The sequence below is a fragment of the Oryzias melastigma genome, linkage group LG20 (genome assembly GCF_002922805.2).
Source record: "Oryzias melastigma strain HK-1 linkage group LG20, ASM292280v2, whole genome shotgun sequence".
Classification (NCBI taxonomy): domain Eukaryota; kingdom Metazoa; phylum Chordata; class Actinopteri; order Beloniformes; family Adrianichthyidae; genus Oryzias; species Oryzias melastigma.
The window spans coordinates 17,048,353-17,062,300 of NC_050531.1; the positions used below are offsets into that span (position 1 = coordinate 17,048,353).

General features: G+C 38.9%; 1 protein-coding gene across 11 annotated transcripts in view; it reads left to right on the plus strand.

Moving 5' to 3' along the window:
* Positions 1–13,948, plus strand: part of pfkpa (phosphofructokinase, platelet a) — a gene marked incomplete at its 5' end in the record, with an annotated part of 33,015 nt that overhangs the window by 6,569 nt on the left and 12,498 nt on the right. For 5 of the 11 annotated variants that reach the window (XM_036217321.1, XM_036217325.1, XM_024279664.1 and 2 more), the window contains 8 exon segments: positions 6,940–7,272; positions 9,926–9,999; positions 11,362–11,439; positions 11,574–11,763; positions 11,838–12,003; positions 12,078–12,122; positions 12,191–12,299; positions 12,489–12,584. In XM_036217321.1, coding sequence (XP_036073214.1) covers positions 7,179–7,272; positions 9,926–9,999; positions 11,362–11,439; positions 11,574–11,763; positions 11,838–12,003; positions 12,078–12,122; positions 12,191–12,299; positions 12,489–12,584 — 852 coding nt within the window. 11 annotated transcript variants of the gene reach the window in all.

Consider the following 13,948-nt stretch of genomic DNA (forward strand, 5'->3'; position numbering starts at 1 on the left):
CAGCCAATAAACTAACAATCAATATGAGCCTGGATTGCAGAAACTTGCACAAATTGGCTGAAGATTTCCCCTGGGGGGCGGATGACAAAATGCAATAAGTGACGGTTAGGTTTGTGGAGCAAAATGGCCGGGCAGGAAATGTGATTTGACAGACTGTGGTGCTTCTTAATGGACAGATGGGATGCTGGGATGCAAGAAGGAGTCAAGAGTGACCTCTGCTGGACGAAAGAGGTCCAAACGCTATCAGAATAAGTGAAAAAATAAGATATGAAGGACAAAAAGACTTTAAGAATATATGCTTTTGGTGGTCCTTTAATAAAAATAATACATTTTCTTAAATATTTTCATGCAGGTGAAAGATGTAGTCAAAAAATGAGGAACCGCATCTGTCAGGGACAGCAACTGTCTCCACATATGAACTGGACTAAAGTCACCAAAAAACATCCTTAGATCAGTGTTTTTAAACCAGCAGTACACTAGTGGGCCATAGGAAATTATTCACTTCACCTAAGTCTAAGAAACATTTACCATTGTCAGGATATCAGGTCTGTGTATCCAAACATGACCATGTTTCACACTGAATAGGTAGAAGATCCGAAAATACCTTTTTCTTTGTGTTTAATTTTTACTCAACAGACTGATAAAAATGACTGTACACTGTTAATACAGAGTTTTATAGAATTTTATATATTTATTTCTATTTTTTTGTGGTGAGTCTTGTAATTTTTTTTTTTTTTATATATAAAAAAGTGCACCTTGGATAAGAAAAAGTTGAAAAACACTGACTTAGAGGTTATAAAGCTTTTTTTTTTTTTTTAAAGTAAACAGTACTTGAGAAAACAAGTGAAGTAAAAAAAATGAAAAATAAAGAAATTCTTCCACTTCAAAAGGAAGTGGCAAGAAGTAAGAACTAACTACGGTGGCCCTGAAATAACGCCAACAAATCACTCAAAGCAAATACTTACTGAAGATCACAGCGACAATTAAAACAAACAAAAAAAAAAACTTTATATTTTAAAAACCTAAGGAAAAATCCAGAAACGGAAATACAATTCTAAAACAAAACCATAAAACGTTTTGGAAAACAAATTTCCAGAAATCAAAATTTTAAAAACCGAACAACATAAGAATCCAAAAAAGGTAGTTACTATGATTGGACATCACTGACTGGATGATGTTTGAGTTCTGACGTTTATGTTTCAAATGCGTCTTTATGTCCGCACACTTATAACAGTTTCATGATCAGTACGGAGTATATCCAGCATTACTTCATGCTAAATAACTTTCAATTGAAATAACAAACAAGCATTACTATCCAATCAGCAATATCCCATCGTACCTGGTGATGAATAAGTTTTAGCTTTGAGTAAGCTGACAAGTTTGTGTGACTTGGACTTTATCCTGAATGCATTTGTGTGATCAGGACATCCAGATCTTTTATATACAGTACTGTTCTTTTTTGAAGTGTGACTAGACTGCGACTTGTTGCCCCACACGTTTGAACAGATAAGGAAAAACAAGGTACTGTGTTTCTATTCTATAGGCTGCACCAGAGTTTAAGGTCCCCCATCAATGAATGATTTATTTTTGAAAATTGTCATATGTAAGCTTCATCAAACTATAAAACGCATTAACATTAAACAAGATTCAGAGATAAGTCTCTCAGTCAGTCAGACTTCATTAAATTCATTTACAATAATTCTAGAACTTATTTGTTAGTTGATATATGTTAGTCACATTAGAAGAATCCACGTTAAAACTGTACATCAGGGGTGTCCAGTATTAATGTTAAGTCAATGTACAGACACGATCATAGATCCTGGGGCACGAATTGAGGGTAATGCATCGTTCTGTCAGCAGTGTGATCAGTCTAAATCCAACACAAGGAGAATCTAATCGCTCTCGTTCTGAACTTTAGGATATTTTTCTTAAATCACCTAAACAATAATAAAAAAGGTTATCTAATTTTATCCTTTTTTTTCCTCTCCTTGGACTTTTGCAAGTTGTCAAAACTGAGTTGAGAGACAGAAGAACCAGTTAAATATTTAAATTGTCTGTCATTCGGATGCAGCTCCTGCAGTAGATGGTGAACCTCTCCATATTTGGAGTCTCTGAATGATCTCATGAACCCAGACATGGAGACGTGACTACTGATACTTTGGTAAAGATTTAATCAAAATAAATAAACATTTATTTAGACTTTTTTATATGAATTATTGGGAATATCTGTTAAAGGAAGTTGGAAAATGTCAAGTTTCACCAGATATTATTCACAGTCTAAGTGTAAAACGGCTAATAAGAAAACTCTAATGACCCAGCATCCTAGTAGTACTTGAACACATCGCTCACGGATGAATCAGGGAGACGTGAAAAGAATCTCACCATGGAATTTGTGTGTAACTTAGGCTTTGTGTGTCCGTAAGAGGTAATTTGTTTGTATTTTTTAAAGATTTTTGTGTGTAATTAGTTTCAAGCTGTTGTAATTTTAACTTGTGCATGCTTAAATTGTATTTTGTATTTTTTTACTTATGCACAAAACATATTATATGAGTTAAAAATCAAGAATATACACACACAAATCCAAAGTTATGCACAAATCTTAAATTACACACGCACAAATCCTTATTTATGAAAAAATCAGGAGTTATGCACCCACAAATCGGAGTGAGTCTATTTTCTCTCCATAAGCATGAAACGGTGTTTCGCTCACGTTCTGAATCTTGCCCTGAAAGTTCCAGAAGTTGTCAGGATGCTTGCATAAGTGCAGAGAATCTCTAATTCTTTCACAGAAGCACAGTTTGGGGCAGAATCCCTGAAGAACAACCATCTTCCTTGGCCTTCCTCTTCACAAACTCATTGTTGACATGCCAGTTTGTTGGAATAGTGTCTATAAGTTGATCACAGCAACAACCAGCAATCGGTGTAAGTTTTGCTTCTCAGGGTAAGACATTGTTTCCCACAGAACTGAGATTATAGTGGCATTTTTTTAATTAATGAATTGTTCTATAATATAGAACAGTATCTGTAATATAGTGATCATTTATATTTTGTCATATTGTGATGCTGTTGATAGCAGAATGTGTGGTGACACGACTCTTTGGTTTGGGGCTGACACATTTTAGTCCTTTGTTCATTCCTATAGCTAGCTTTGAAAACACAAAACCCTATACTTGAAAGAAATGGGAACAAAAGAGGGACAAACATCAATAACTGTTATTGTTGCCCCAAACTCATATACACCGAGAGGGAAAGTGTTCTGTCGGATTCTGTGTGGTAAAAATTTATACAGGACGCATTGAGCAAAAGTTACCCTATGCTTACACCAATGGTTGGAACAAAGTAAATTTTCAAGCTATGTTGAGTCCCCCCACAAACCACACCCCCAAATGTGCACAAAACGTCTTATTGGTCCAACCTGAAGGAGGGGAGCCTTTAAAACCAACATTTGGACCTCCAGACCATGAGAAGGGAGCTGGGCTGCAACAGCCTCCACTGCAGCTCAGTGAACTTCTCCACCTGTTTTGATTTGTGCACACTTTGTAGTTTCTTTGGTGTTTTGTGTTAGGTCCCACTCTGTGTTCTGTGTTTAGTGTTGGTTTAATTTAGGTGAAGCTGTAGGGGTGAACCGCCATTTTCTTTAGTAAATGTTTTCTCCTGTTTATGTTAGTCCAGGGAGGTTAGTGTTTGTCATTCTGATACAGTTTCTTTTGCAGGTAAGCTCCCTGGGTTGAGTTAGTTGGGATTTTGTTTGTTATTTTGGCCTTGGTTCACCCTGAAGCCTTTTGCTTCACTTTTAGTTAATGTTTGGGTGTTGTCTTGTTATGGGGACGTATGTTGTGTTTTGTTACACACCTATTTAATTTACTTTTATGTTAAGCCCCGGACCCCTAGACAAAATGGGGCGTAACATAGGGTTAGGTAGGGAAATAACTTTTTCCGCAAGTTATTCAGCTAAATAATTTGTGGAATAACCTAAGTAATTCCACAAAGAAACGTTATAGAACTGCTGAGTTTAAACAGTTTCATTATTTCGTTTAATTAAAAGCTTTTAATAGGTTCACAAAGAGCTTTTAATGGATGCCGACAGAAGGTTATAAAAAAAATCATAACCCTTTTAGTGCATTTAGCCTGCATACCACCATCATTTGCTGTCAATTCCTTTTGTAGTAATCTGTTTATTTTCAAACTGGTTACAAACTATATTCAACAGCAAATGTCTTCCTTGACAGATTCTATGTTATGAGGTGAAAACACCTGGAGGGTCAATCTGCAAAAGAAGCACTGACAGCTGGTTTCCCTGCAGATTCAGTAACAGAAAATCTTCTCAGCATCTGTCTGAAATGAAAGGATCTGATTTCTACATGTGCCTGAGGGGCCAAAGCCTGCTAATCTGGAATAAAAAAGTAACATCTTCCCGAGAAATATTCCTCAGAGATGAAGCAGTTATGAGAATTTGAGTGAGACATGACACATTTTAAATAGCAGACCGAATCATTATGTCTGAAATTCATGTTTGTTGTTGACAGTGATATTATTTTTCCAATTGTCTGACAAGGTCTTTTCCAACATTTGATAACCATGTTTGGTGCTTTGTTTGGCAGTTTTAGGAATGGTAAAGTTTACTCAAGCAAGACGATTAGTTCATAAAAGTGAAAAAAAAAAAAAAAATAGCTTTGAATGGACTCAGTGCAAAAAAAATAGGTCACATGACCTCATATTTTCATTTGCCTGTATGTCTTAGGTTTTAACCTGATTGCTATTGACATGTTACTTGTATTGAGTTAGCTGATTACCACATTTTTTGAATATTCATGCAGTAAAACCACCACATATCATGATACTCCCACTGCCATGTTTCACAATGGAAAGTGTAATTTATTTATTTATTCAATATCTCTCGAAATTTCTGAAGTTATGATGTTTTGATCACATTAAACTTAATGTTACACTTTTTAAAATTCTGCTTTAGAGGGAAAACTCTAGAGATCGGGTAAATCTGAGTTTTTCAGTGGCAGCAGTAATTTTTTTGAGTACCAGACTGATTTTTTTAACTTTCTTTTAATGATTAATATCACTTCTTGCCCAAAAAAAGAAAAAGTCATGAATTATTTTTTATCAATTATTAAGCTCGAATTGAGTCATTTGTAACATTTATTGGTTGGCTGATCATAATTTTTCAAAAGAAAAGACCATTTTTTTTTATTCCACAAAACTATAAGGAGCTGTAATATTGAGAAAATGATGCCATTTACATTTTTGCTTTTATTTTTTCATATGTAGCAAAAAGCAAACCATCTATTCTTGTACATTGGGGTTAAAACCACACGATGGTGGTAATGAGGCTAACTGTAAGTTCTCCTTCACTTCACATCATTATATTTCCGGCAAGTTGACAACAGATGCGTATGTGCAAAGTGAAAACCAAGAACTTAATAGGCCTCGTTTTCAGCGGTAGAGAACAGACTCCATTTGCAGAAAAAAAACCCACAATCTGGAGTTGATGAGTTCACAGGAAGTAATTTCCTCAAAAGGAACTGAAAGAAGTTCTATTAGAAGAAAGCTAGAACATGAAAATGACATTAGATGAAGGAAATTGTGCTGAAGCCTTAATGGTAACATATAAATTCTAAAATTATCATTCTGTTTTTACACAAATGTAGATTACCAGGCGTGAAGAGCAATCTTTTAGACAATGCATGTGAAACTTTATTGAAATATGAAATAATAAAAACTTGAAAAAAGTTCCAGGGTGAAGCAATTTTATAGGTTTTTCCAGAGACAACCACAGTGGTAAAAGGGAACTGGAATAAGAAGTAAGGAACACAAAAAGTGACTATATAAAATATATAAACTAGCAATAGAAGAGTCATATATCAAAGTACAACAACAACGTCTTACTCAAATCATATTATGATTTATTGTAAAAGTGTTCCCAGAGGAATTTAAATATGGTTTTAACCCAAGTAAAAAAAAGAAACAACTGCTGTTTTCTAGGAGATTATTTCTGCTAAGCGGCAGCTCATTAAATTCATCTCTGAGTTGTAGGCGGGACAGAAGGCAAGCCCGCCCCCTTCCCATCATTCACCCGTTTACACACTTCCCCTAGCTTACAGCCCCTCACATCTCTCAACCTAACATTACTGGTGCAACAAAAAACGACGAGCAATATAGGACTGTATCCAGTATTACAGTTTTGATTTAGATGGCAGCTCAGACAAGACAAACAAAGACATGCATGGATTCATATGCATGCAAGAGGATCCATCCCGATGGAGCGAAGCAAAGAGCTATTAAAAACAGTTTTAATAAAGATATACTCAGAAAAATAATTTTGAGCTTAAATTTCTGAATATATGTCTCTGGTCTTCAAAAAAGGCCACAAGCATACGTTAAAAACAACAAATACACAATTTTCTTCAATTAAAGTGGCTCTTTTAAAGTTGAAAAAGTCACAACACAGGAAGCAATAATAGTCTTTTACAGGTTTTATCTGGTATTTAGTCTCTTTTAGTGGGTTATATTTAAGTTGTTTACTCCATACAAGCCTTTCTAACAGCCTCACAGCTGGTATTTTTGTCTTTGCTGGCCCTCTCATTAAAATGAGCCAGTTTTTCGGTTATTTTAGGTGTTGAAAACTTTCTCATTTTATTGCAGAATGTTTTAAATTCAGATTTTTAAATGAAAATCATGATGGGAAAAAGCTCAAAATTAAAGCTAACTAAAAATAGATAAATAGAAAGTAAGATATATATCATATGAGTCAGACATTCATTGTATTTGTGTGATATTTTCACTTCTTTTTGAATGAAATTTCATCTACATCTGATTGTAGTTTGGCTTCTAAAAAACTTTCCTTCTCATGGTTGCAGCCACACATGCAACATTGCAGTTTAAACCGCTCATGCAGGGTATCTTTCTTCTCATTGGTTGAAACTGCAGCTGGGGTGACTCATACAGGGAGCTGATTGGTCCACCGTGCTGTCAATCACCCTCTTCGAGCTCCTGTCTGAAATACAGCCGTATAGATGCGGAACAGGGAGAAGTAGGAGAGCAGGCACACCACAGAGGGGGCTGAGGACTCCTGCCCTTCATCACCGAGTACAAACTGTTCCCGCCGGGAAGCCCATTTGGTCAGTTTTGTAGAACCGAACCGGGACGAACCGTGAACAGCTGTGGAAATGGCGCAGCCAGACAGCAAGAAGATCTTTTTTGAGAACCTGTCCGGAGCGGGAAAAGCCATCGCCGTGCTGACCAGCGGAGGGGATGCTCAAGGTAAAGTGTCACATTCCAAAGCTGGATTTTCGGGACAAATTGACAGATATTTACACATTTACAGCTGTGATATGCTGGAAAATAGGCTAATGTTGGGGGGGCTGGCGTCTAAAACTGTGTACATAAACTATGACGCAGCATGGAGCGGCTAAATATTATTTTATTTAAAATTACCCACAATGCTTGGCAATAAGCTAGCACGTTTCGCTAATTTACCAGTCACGTTGACTCGGCTCTAATGACATTTTTCGTGACAGCATCTCTTTCAAGGTCGGACCGCCTTTTCCTGCACAGGAAATTGTTCACGTGGCTTTGCGACAGTCTCAAAGCGCTGTTAAAAAGGGAACATGAAGCTTTTGGGGGTCCTTTTTGACCGCTGAGCTTCTGACAAATGCAGAACATTTCTAAAAAACGGGGTCTTCGGAGCAAGGTGAGAGTCTGCGGGCCGGCGGTTGATGCGTGCTCTCGGCGTACGTGATGAGCAGCACCCGGCCTCTACGTCACAGAGGAAACCCTGGTCACGTGGTTAGCCGGCTCTTCTATGAAAATGCCATAAAACGAATCTACCCTGTTTCCCCATAATTCATAGCGGCCAATATAAAGTAAAATTCCCTGTTTAGGTGTTTCTCCTCGATGTAATTGGCATGTCCCCTCTTCAAGTGATAAAAGGAAAGATACTTATTTTGGAAATATAAAAAAAAACTTCCTGAGGTGCCTGTTTCCATTGCAAGAACCAGTTTTGTCCACAAATATGCCTGACTAATAATAACAAAAAATGTACTAGTTCTATTCTCCATTTTGGATTGCTTAAGGCAGCAAGATATTTTCTTAAAATGTATTTTTCTTATTTACTTTTCCCCCTCAGAGTCCAAGTAAAATGTGCACAAAAAAAAAGCAAAAACAGGAATTTATATCCAATTTTTATTTTACAGTCTGTATATTATCATATTTTATATTTTAAGTTGGTTAATGGATGGCACCAATGTTTTTAAAACTATACTTTTATTTCAAGCATATGTATATTTCTAGATCATATTTGACCAATTGAAACTAATATGCACCTGGATATATCAGTTGCCTGTGGGACTGGCACAAGGAAAACCGGGGTTTGTTTCCCATGGGGGTGTGATGGGCTTTCTCCAATGTTTCCCCAGCTCAGATAAAATACAGGGTTTTGTCTGGAAGGCCATCCAGTGTAAAAAGTTTGTCAAACAAAATGTGTGGATAAAAGTTGCATTTGCTGTGGTGACTCCAGACAGGATACGTCAAAAGGTGAACAAAAATTCACTTATCTATATAATTAAAAAATATATATATATTTATTATAGTTCTGGAAACAACAGCAGTTCGATGCCATCACTCTAAAGCTATATTATAAATGTGCAAAGGTGGACCACAAAAAAACTCAACAAAACTATGAAACACGTTTAAATTTATAATCAGAAAAACTTAAAAAATGTGTCATTACTTCTTCTGTTTTAGTTTTCTATGTTTGTTCAGTCTGGAGTAGCTGTTGAGTTGACCTGTACAATAAATCCAAAATGTATTTTTATCGCAGTATCAGCCTGCATATCGCCAAAGATGGTGTAATTTTCACTAAATGGTTGCCTTACATGTTTCCACACATGCCAGAACAATCGTGAGGCAGCTTGAAGAATTAAACAAATCAAATACAGCCCTTTATGGGTTTGACCAATCAGATGGACCCCTTATGTCAGATGCCTGCCATAGACGTGGGTCATTTGGAGTATAGCTTAAGTTATGTTAACTTTTATTTAAATAAAACTACTACAGTGAAATGTAAATAATGTTAGGTGTTTTTGTTTTATTTCTTCATGTTTTGCAGGTATTATAATCATCGCATTGTATCACCAATATTGAACAATGGGAGTTTTCCTCATATTGTGCAACCTTACTGTTGGGACATAGAGGACATTATACTCAATAAAATGTAAATGAAGGACAAATTGAATGACAAGGACATTTTAATCCCAAAAAATACCATGCAAGGGGTCAAGAATTCTATATTTACAAAGTGTCGCTTTGTTTTAGTGCAACCCCTTAGTCAACACTTGTCAGAAGGCTTCTTCTGCTCTTGTGGCTCGCTGTGCTCTGAGCGAGTTTCAGTCATGCAGAACGAGGGGCTGCCCACTTTGGCGATGACTTGCAAACTCCAGAGAAGAAGAGAGTGACAGCTTTTTCCCTAACACTCTGACTCAGGGACACAAACGCACATGTTAGCATAATTGCGTAACAGGACTGCTGGTAACGAGCTGGACCGCGCTGTTAGCTGCTCTTGTTGGTAAAACAACAAAAGCAGATGCTTTCATACAAAGTCTTTCTCTCCCGCTGCTCTCACAGTCTAAACCTCCGTGTTGCCTAGTAACAGCTCTGCAGACGCCTACGGCTTTCTGAGAAAGCTGTTGGTTCGGGCTCTTCCAGTCAACTTTTAATTTGGCCGACAGTGGGTGAAGCATTAACTCTTACCTGCGCTGCTCCAATGACATTCACTCCCCATGGTAGTTTTAGGTAATAAACTGTTCAGGCTGCAGCTGCTCCTCGGGAAGCTTTTTGACCAAACATGGAGATGTTTCTGCTCACTTTTGCGGACAAACTCAGAAGCTCTTTAAAAGAAAAATGATGTGTTTTGCAGGAATGAATGCTGCTGTCCGTGCGGTGGTCCGCATGGGACTCTACGTGGGTGCCAAAGTTTATTTTATTCATGAGGTGAGTCAACACTATTAAGAATGTGTCTCTACAAACACATAGAAGGTTCAGCAGGTGCAAGCCTTTAACTTTATATGAGAACTGGACTGAGTGACCCCGCCTCCAAGCGTTCCAAACAGGAAGTGCATGCTGGCTGTAAGAAACCAAACTCCCATAGACTTATATAGAGAAATAAACAGCTATTACTTAGTCATTATTTTTGTCAGAATAACCATTCTGGCTCTACTACCTTTTTAACATGTTCTTGTGGATCTTAATTTTTTTTCAAGTTATAAACTGACTAATCAGATGCCTTGAACACTCAAAACAATTGATTATTAGATTCTCCAGTCTTTTTTTTAAGTGGTGGGGGGTGTGGCCTTTCAACAAGCTCACTCTTGATTTGCCAGAGTGGTTGCCGTAGAAACGTTGAGTCAGACGGACTCGGACCAATCACTGCTTACTGACAACATCTGGGTCCTACATGGTGGCATCTGTATTGCCAAAACAAAAAATTAAAAAAAAATGGTTGGAGCCAGAAATTACAGAAGTTAACCATTTTCTAGCCCCAGTTTTTATATACAGCCAATGGTTCAATCTAGTGCTGGGCAACATGGGAAAAATTGTAAATCATGATGTTAATTATTTTATATCACAATAGAAATATATATCACCACAATACCACAATAAAGTATATATTTCAGTTATTCTTTGAAAAAAAATGGACAAAAATGTCATTACTTACTTTCTCGGACTTTATTTTTCCAAATAACATTTAACCGAAATGTCAATAATGAGAAACGTTTTTTTAAAAATTGCACAACAATTTTAAAGTTTCTTAGTAGAAAAACACATTTTTGCACAAAAGTTCAGCAATAAGAATAAACAAAAACGATAGAGAGAAATGGCACGATAGACACTTTTCTAGCGCCCACACAATATGTGCCGTCCTACCGTCCAGCACTAGTTGAATCTCAGCTGGATCTGGAGGTTTCGACAGAAAGATGAGTAAAATTACAGATTAATTGTCTTAATCTGAATTCTATAGTCTTCTCAGTTGTAGTGTAGGAGTTTTGTAGGAATGGCGGCTTGTGCCTTTCCCAACCATGGGAAACCTCCACTGCTGCATTGTGGTGCAGCAGTAGCTCAACGTGCTTTAAGAAACGAGAGCCGCGCTCTTTGTCGTCTGTTTCACAGTCTGTCCTTCTCTGTCAGGCTGTTACGTAACTGACTGGAGGCCTCAGCGGATGTCTCTGCTGAACCTCCCTTTGTGCTCAGGCAGCACAGTATTAAAACCATGGAAGATTTCTTTTTTAATTCCATTTTCTAACCTATTGTGGTAAATTTAATGACTATTTTCCCATTTCTTTTTGTTTAAATCAGGGCTATCAGGGTATGGTGGATGGAGGGGATAACATTAAGGAGGCCACGTGGGAAAGTGTTTCGAGTATGCTGCAAGTGGTGAGTCACAATACAAGTCATGCCAGTTTTTTACTATTTTCAAGTAAAAATGTAGTTTTTGTTGTAGGAGTTTAGCTCACAGATGTCCTCAGATTTTAGCAGTTAAAGCAGCTGAAACCTGTTTTTGTCATCAGGGTGGGACTGTCATCGGAAGCGCCCGCTGTAAAGAGTTCCGCTCCCACGAGGGCCGCTTAAAGGCAGCTCACAACCTGGTGAAGCGCGGCATCACCAACCTGTGCGTGATCGGCGGCGACGGCAGCTTGACGGGAGCCAACCTCTTCAGGGAGGAGTGGAGCGGGCTGCTGAAGGAGCTGGTGGAGCAAGGTGGAGGACAGGGCTAACGGCTAAAGCATGAACCAAAAAAAGAGAAAGAAATCTGATCTGTCTCCCTGTTTCAGGCCTGATCGAAGCCAACGCCGTGGAAAAGTACTCAGCCCTCCACATCGTCGGGATGGTCGGCTCCATCGACAACGACTTCTGCGGGACAGACATGACCATCGGCACCGACTCGGCTCTGCACAGAATCATAGAGGTGGTGGACGCCATCATGACCACCGCTCAGAGGTGAGGGGCCGCCCTGGAGGATGCAGGTGAACCCAGTGACCCCACGCTCAACCTGATCTCTTCTTCTGTTTCAGCCACCAGAGGACGTTTGTGCTGGAAGTTATGGGCAGACACTGCGGGTAAGCAATCAGCGACCGCAGCAGAAAGGCTCTATCTCCTCTGTTTCCATCAACATGTTGTGTTTCAGATACCTGGCGTTAGTGAGCGCTCTGGCCTGCGGGGCAGACTGGGTGCTGATTCCTGAAATGCCTCCGGAGGACGGCTGGGAGGAGAAAATGTGTCAGAAACTCTCAGCGGTAACTCCCTCTTGTTTGTTACCACACCACAGCAAAATCTCTTCATCAACTATGTGTGGCGCTAGATTTCTCTGTATCACCTTTTCATCTTTCCACAGTCAGGAAAGTCCGGTCCAGTCGGGTGAATTTACTCACCCCGTGTCTTAACATTACTGTTGTTTTTCTGCTTTGGGAAACGATGTGATTCAGACCCGCTCCAGGGGCACAAGGCTGAACATTATCATAGTTGCAGAGGGATCTCTTGACAGGCACGGGAAACCTATAACTTCTGGTTTTGTCAAGGATGTGAGTACCTGAAGGCAAAAAGAGGCGAAGGGGAAGCCAGAAGCACGGAGAACCTGACTGATGTGGTGCGAAATATAAACAACCCAGCAGCTCCAGTCTTAAAGACCCACTCCAATCATCTACTGAGCCATTTTAAAACCAGTGGTCTTTTAATTATGATTTTTCAGTTTTAGCCAAAATCCAAAATCTTATCTTGTTTTCTGGGACAGTTTTATGACGCCACGACTACAATCTTTTTCAAATGACATTTTCTCGTCTGCTCCTAATTAGCAACAATTTGAATAAATATGTACTCAGAAATTGTTCTTTATATATCATATGTCAAAAACCCAATTTTCTTCGGAGTGGATCTTCAAAGAACTACACTGACTCTTTGACGGCGTTTGACCTCTGCTGAGACCGTCGGCGGGACTGCCGTGCTTCTGAAAGCCCAGGCTGTGAGCCACCCTCTCAGTTTTTCTGTCATGTCTCTCCACCACACCCTCCTTGTAGAACCGCGCAGGGATGAAACGCCTGAATATCATAATTGTAGCCGAAGGGGCGATTGATCGTAACAACAAAGCCATAACCACTGAATACATAAAAAATGTAAGTACAGAGCTTTGGTGGTCAGCCTCCCATACAACTCCTGTCCTCCTGCCCCGGTGTGGCTTTGACTCTGTTGCTGTGTTTCTGGAATGCTCTATCAGGCACACTGGCTAGTTTGGTAAGATGGCTTTCACGGTTTGGGACTCTGCTGCAACAACACTTTAAATCTAATTATTTCTCTGGCTGAAGCTACATACACACCGGCTGCTAAAAGCATTCTCTTTAAGGCGCGTTTAGCCCATGGTGTTCACACTGGACAAGCAGGGAGGGGCTTCTACTTCTTTTTCTGCTGTTTACTAGTGCATGTCCGCCACCTACAACTGGAAGTAGCTTGGTGCAAAATAGTGAAAATCTTATGATTTGAACATGAAATGAAAATGGCTTGGTCACTTTATGTGGAAAACCAAACACGTTTTCAGGCTCGTCGCTGTGTAGGGGTTTACCAGATAAACACGCTATGAGTTTGGTGAATTTCACCGTGTAACTACCTAATCTAAGTTCCCAACTGGTCAAAGTTTGGCGTTCAGTGGCCCAAAAACTGTTATAAAAATTTGTGTAGGTACACATAAACACAAGAGATTTGAACGCAGAACCCTGAAAAAGGTAGTAAACACTTGGCTAGCTACGCATGAACGGTCAGTTTTAAAAACACAAGCCCAAAAAGGGTCATAGAAACTTGTAGCTACGCATGAGCTACTCCTGTAAGGAGCGTTTGAACACAGAAGGCCAAAAACGGTTGTAAAAACATCCTACACAGAAACGCGAGTTTTAAACAC